This window comes from Echinops telfairi, unplaced genomic scaffold (assembly GCF_000313985.2).
Source record: "Echinops telfairi isolate 266 unplaced genomic scaffold, ASM31398v2 ScPeMD7_5;HRSCAF=22, whole genome shotgun sequence".
Lineage (NCBI taxonomy): Eukaryota > Metazoa > Chordata > Mammalia > Afrosoricida > Tenrecidae > Echinops > Echinops telfairi.
The window spans coordinates 26786566-26792891 of record NW_022103901.1 but is presented as its reverse complement, the minus strand read 5'-3'; the positions used below and the strand labels follow the sequence as shown (position 1 = coordinate 26792891).

Genomic DNA, 6326 nt, shown 5'->3' with positions numbered 1-6326 from the left:
GGTGTGGGTAGTAGCCAGGGCTGTTGAGGCTCTTAAGTGTGATCCTTTCGAGCTTGAGCAAGTCTTAATTGCTGGCAGGGAGAGCTCTGATTCCCAGATGGGGAGGCCGAGGCCCAGAGAGAAAAGTCTTAACCAAGCTTAAACTATTTGTAAAGAAACCACCTGAAGGCAGGACCCAGACTCCAAGCCGTGTGGCCCCCTCCCCACCCCCGACCCCCATGCCCACCAGCCCAAACCAAGCCAGTGACCGTCCAGTCCCTTCCTGCGTGCAGACTGTCCTGTGGGATTTCTCTCGACTGTCATCTTGACCCTTCCCGGGGACTTTCTTCCACGAGGTGGGCTACAACAGCCCACCCAGGGAGCTTGCCCTGTGCACCCAGTAATCCGAGTCCCCCTGTGCTTCTCTCCCATCTTCCCTAGGGTGGCTCCTTCTCACACCGGCCCAAGGAGAAGGTGCGGACCGATAGCAACAACGAGAACTCCGTCCCCAAAGACTTTGAAAACGTGGACAATAGCAACTTCGTCCCCAGGACACAACAGCAGAAGCCCCCGCCCGAGCTGGCCAAGAAGCCCCCTGGGAAGCCCAAGGAGTTTTTGACCAAGAAGCTGGAGCAGGGGCTGGACAAAAGGAGGGGCCGCCCTTTCCTGGGCAAAGGCGCCAACGAGGTGCTGCCCCCTGGCGAGAGAGCCCCGGCCAACAGCAGCCACGCCAAAGATGCCCCCCACCTGGCCCATGCCAAGAAGAGTGGAGGCGGCTCCCCGGAGCTCAAGTACAACCAGCCCCCCAAGTGTGACATCTCGGGCAAGGAAGCCATCTCAGCCCTTTCCCGATCCAAGTCCAAGCACTGTCGCCAGGAGATAGCAGAAGCCTACTGCAGCCACAAGCTGGGGCGCCTGATGCCCGAGAAGGTGGCTCGCCTCTGCCCCCTGGAGGGTAAGTTCCGCCTCCCTGAATCTCAGCCCCAAGATCAGAACTCAGTTCCATGTGGGTGGGTTCGCCCTCCTTGTGGGCCAAGTGTAGACGTTTGACCGAAGTAGAAACATCCCTTTGTTATGGGCTGAAGCGGCTGTCTTTAAGAGGAGGGTAGGAAGGACCATGAAATCGGGCGGAGGGTGGAGATTTCAGGATGGCTGGCTGGATGGGGCCCCAGTTTCTCCCTTTGTGCATTTGGCGGGAATGCTATTTGAAAGATTTCTCACGGGCTGCCTTGGTTTGAAGAGTCTTGGTGAGAAAGAACCTTCCCAGGTTGCTCCATCTCAGATGTTTCCTTGCCTCTTGCTTCCTTTCCCAATCCCTCCCTCTCCCCTGCCCGGCTCCTCGGTGTATCCACCCCTGCCTTCCCTGTGCCTTGGGACTCTTCTCTCAGCTGATGACCTGGGGATAAGTCAGGCTGTGCTGTCCTGTGCTCATGGGGAGTTCATAAGCAGGCGGTGTCACCAATGTCCCCCGCATCTGCAGTCACACCGTCGGGCTACATTTTGCCTTATCTGTGGCAGGGGACAGCGGGGCTCATGGTAGCGGCTAGCCTCAGTGGGACGTTCTGGGTGCTGGGTTCTGGACTAGGTATCGTCTCCCCTCACTGCCCGCGCTGAGAGGCTGCTGTTCGTACTCACCTCATTTTTTCTGATGGGAGAGGGAGGGGATGTAACTACCCGAGGTCACCCAGGCTGGAAATGACCTTGCTAAGGGGAGGCGTTGCCCTTTATTGTCCAACTAATTCAAAGTCCAGTGATGCACAACTGACAGAGGAAGCATGCCACCACACCTGCTTCCAACTCCTTGGTCCCATAAGAACTTACAGGGTGCTGCTGACCACTGCAACATTGTAAGCCCCCATCTAGAGCCAGGAGAGAGAGAGAGAGAACATGCGCTAGGGGAAATACACCTGTGTGTTGGAGTGCACGAGGTGACTAACATCTCTGAGCACCTACCAGTTGCTGCCACTGTGCTGGGTTCCTATGTTAGACAGGGTTCTCTAGAGGAAAAAAACCCAGAACACTAAGAATTTTACATATATTTAGATAGATGATAACATAAGAAATAAACAGTTAATTAATCTATAAAGCAGTACAAATAACTCAGTGCAACTCACTTCCATGAGACAGCTAATATACTGGCAGTCCTTCAAGTCTTGAGGGCCACCGGGCAGTCCTCTGTAGAGCAATTCAGGCTATCTGACCACGGGCAGAAAACAGCAAGGCAGGTCACCAACAGTCTGCCAGATGACAGGGTCCGACAGTCCCCAGCTCAAGTGATGTATATTCCAGTAGCACAGTGAAACAGGTCTTGAAGGAACCTCAAATTACATCATCACAGTCCACGGGTTAGGTGTCCCACAGGTAGTGTAGTTTGCAAATTGAGGCACAGAACAAGCAAGGCAGGTGCACACTGGTCCGATCGCCAAAGAGCAAGAGACAAGAAAGGTGAGGCTCCCCCCTTCAATTAATCCCACGTGTTCATTGGCCATGTTGGCACAATAAACCTACCTATCACAGTGCCCCATTTCTCTTTCGTATACCTGTGAAGACCCCTGACAGACAAGGAAGCCCAGACTCAAAGAGGCTGCGCTAGGTGGTAGAGCAGGAATTTGACTTCAGAGAGCATCGTGTGATCCCAAAGCCAGTGGTCTTCCCACTGAACACATGGCGAATGGACGGTGTCCCTGATGCCCCAGAAAGGTCCTGGCAAGCTTGCGGGCATGGGGATACCATGGAGTGAGGCTATGCTGTGAGAGCCAAGTGCATGCCATCCCATCCACATGCTGGCCCTTGGCCTGGTGACCCTGACCTTGTGTTACTTCAGCCTTAACCTAAAGACAACAAGCCGTCTCCATGTGTGGTGATGTGTACACGAGACGGGAGCATGTGTGTGCCCGGCCCGTGGGGCACACAAGCAAATGGCAGCTCCTTCTCTTACACCACTTCCGAGGGCACCTGGGCTCTTGGGGCTGGGCTGGAGGGGAGAGCCCGAGACTGGCCTGGCTGTGGGACTCCTGGGGAAGAGCAAGTGGCAGAGGAATGGGCCCATGCTCAGGACCAGCCAGACAGTGCTCAGAGAACCAGGCTCCTCCACTGCAGTCAGGGAAGGGCTCTTAGACGCCCCAACCTGGGCACATTCAAGAGCCAGCCCAGCTTTGGAGGGCTCTGGAGTCTGAGCCAGGCCCTCAAAGCCCCTCTTGGTGCCACAGAGACTTATGTGTCGAGAGAATTGGCCTCAAGGAAAAGTAGATGGAAAAGACCCCCAGTGACATCTTCCCTGCGCCCCTGGGATGGGGAGGCATGAGAGCAGGCTTCGCCCAGCTGACCAGGGGCTGAACTGGAACTCAAAAGCAGGCCTCCCCTTTCAGACCTGTGCCTCCGTTTACCACTGGTCAAAGAAAGGGTCTGGGATTAGGTAGCTGGTGGTCCTCGTCCGGCGGCATGTAGAGAGAGGGCAGGAGGACACGGCAAACCTTTCCTTCGACCCCCGTGGGGACAAATAGCCACAGGCCCAAGAACAGAGGTGGGGCAGCTCTTACTTTCCTCGGGCTCTTGTGCCTTGGTCTGAGTTTGTGTGGTGAACGTACACCGCACCACGCTGGCACAGGTGAAAGCGCCATTCACTTATGGGACGGGATCCTCGGCAGTTGACTTCCGCGGACAGTGCCCACCTGCACTGATAGGACTGCAGACCCCAGTGAGGAATAATTAATTAAGTGAAACGAGCCTCCCCCGAGCCCTGTGCTAGCCTGTGGCAGGCAGAGAACAGGAGGCCTGCGTTCAGCCTCCTCCCACGGCAGTAGCACCGACCGCCCTCTGTGTCCATGGCTGGCACTCATCCTCTGTGGCTCTGTAGCCCACTCCGTCTCTTTGCAGCCGCTCAGCTCGGCCAACAGACAGCGTGAAGGAGCCGCCCTTGACAATACCTAAATACATGCTCTAGGCTGCGGTTCAGCCTGGCAATGGCCAAACCCTGCAGTGGGCCGCAGTGGCCCTGGGGCCAGTTGCTGGGTCCCGCTATATACTAATACTCGGTGCTCCTCTGCTTCCTCTGCTTTTGTGTCTTGTCCCATCAGTGGTCAGACCAGCTCCCGGAGGTGAGGCCACTAGAAGCCCATTGTGTGCATTGACAACAGAGGGTCCAAAAGACTGAGGGAGGAACTAGCCAGAGGCACGTGGCTAGCCATGGGGCGCAGGGGCAGAGCTGGTGTCTGGACTCCGTCTCATTTCTCAGGTGTCACTCGGGTGCTGGCCATCAGGCCCACCAGAGAGCCCGTGACGGCCAGCGTCTTTCCATTGTCAGTCCTACGGGGAGCCTTGCGTATGTTCACAGGGAGAAGGCTCTGCCGTTGCCAGTCTTTACGAGCTCAGATCTGAAGTTTCACAGCCTGGGTTCAAACCCCAGGCCCTGTGAACAAGCTGGGGGACTTTGGGCTGGCTGCCTCACCACGCGGGAGCCCAGCACAGCCACACCCTCGCCGGGCAGCGAAGCCTTAGTCCCTGCCAGCCCCGGCCAGGTCGGTGAGCCATGCATGCCAGAGCTCCATCCTCTGCCCACGGGTTTCAGTGGCTGCTATCGCACACGCATAGATCACCTGGCCTGGCTTTAGCGGTGCCTCCAGGTGGATCTTCCGGTTAGCAGGCCCGAGCCTTTCTATTTGTCTTGGTTGCCTGGCACTGCTGTTGCGGAAGTGCCCCATGGGGTGGCTTCAGCAAACTGAAAGTCAGCCCCGCCCAGCTGGGGAGGCTCGCTGCAGGAAACCCCTGCCTCTCGCCACTTCTCCTCCCCGACCACCAGTGCCGTCTCTCCTTCCCCTCGGCACTTCCTGGCCTCTGAGCCTCATCTGCTTCTCCTCTGCCTGAAAGGAGATAGGCATTAAGCACCGGCTGGGCTGATAAGGCCTCATTCACATAACACAGCAGGGCTGTTCCCAAAGGGAATTACATCACAGGCACAGAAAACAAACAGCCAAACCCAGTGCTGCAGACACTTGACTCATGGAGACCCGAGGGTGCCCGAGTCATGAGTTGCAGTACCTATTTTGGGTGGTGCTGGGATGGGGCACAACGCAAGCCCTCATCAAACCAAACCTGTTGCCATAAAGTGTGTTCAAACTCCTTCCAATGCTGATAGCAAAGAGCAGAGCTGCCCCAGCTGCTTTCCAGGACTGAGATCGCTACAGAAAGAGTGCCGCCTCTTTCTTCTAAGCAGTGGCTAGTAGGCTAGAACCACTGACCTTTGGATGAGCCGCCATGCGCTTACCTCAGTGCCACCAGGGATCTGGGCCATCCATGATAAGAGAGTTAAAAACCTACTGCCGTCAAGCCAATTCCCACTCATTGTCACCCTGCGCAGGGCTGTCAAGACTGTACCTCTTTATGGGAGCAGATAGCCTCATCTTTCACCCGTTGAGCAGTTGGTGGGTTAGAACCACTGACCTTGGCTTAACCCATTTTGGGGGAATCATATCCTCATTGTAGTTGGACCTAGATTATGCCAGTAAAACAACTAGACATTTTGCACTTTCATTAAGAAGTTCCGTTCTGAATCTACTCTCGTAGATATTGATTAGTGATGATGAGGGTGATATATGTATGTACATCTCCTGAACACACATACCATATATTCATATATTCCTCATATTCATTGTTTACTCTGCGCCATCTTCGATATGGCTGTCTTATTGATAACTACTCATAGAGAAATCACAGTTTATCAAGCAGCACCAGGGCTCCTAGTAGCCCCTGATGAATAATCCGTGTTACTTATATTCATGATGACCTATCCCACAGCTATGCAAACTGAAATAAAATACTTGTTTAAAAGTCTCATCGCTTTAGGCCAGGGCGTTTCCAGCCCCTCCGTGGGCACGGCGACAGCCATGCTCGTGGTCCTGCCTTGTGGCTGGCTACGAGGTTGCCTGGGAGCTTTAGCTCCATCGGCCAAGGTGGTGAGCCCTCCTGGGCCCCTGGGCTGATTAATAAGACGGGCATTAGAGCCTTGGCACACAGGCACCAATGCTGCAATCAGCTGCACCACAGTCTCCACGCCCCCCCCCCCTTGGCAATAAATTTACTGTGAATAGACTAATTGCAAAATAACCCTAATTGGCTAGTTATCAATGAACAACTTCCTGTGGAACAAAACGGCTTACAATTAATAGCATTTAAGCCATAAACTATTCTTCTGCAGAAAGCTAAGATGTAATTACCCCCGGGTGGAGGATGTGTCCCCTTCCCCCCCCACCCCACCCCCCCATGCCATGGTGAGCTCCTAAGGAGACGGGGCCCCTCCTGGTCCTCACCGGCACACCCTCCTGGGAACGGCAGGCACTTCCCACGCAGCG

At 55.2% G+C, this 6326-nt stretch overlaps 1 protein-coding gene across 1 annotated transcript in view; it reads left to right on the top strand.

Moving 5' to 3' along the window:
• XYLT1 (xylosyltransferase 1) overlaps positions 1 to 6326 on the top strand; it is a 224481-nt gene that overhangs the window by 89808 nt on the left and 128347 nt on the right. Inside the window, exon 4 of the mRNA XM_045286007.1 lies at positions 421 to 934. Coding sequence (XP_045141942.1) covers positions 421 to 934 — 514 coding nt within the window. The remainder of the gene's footprint in view (positions 1 to 420; positions 935 to 6326) is intronic.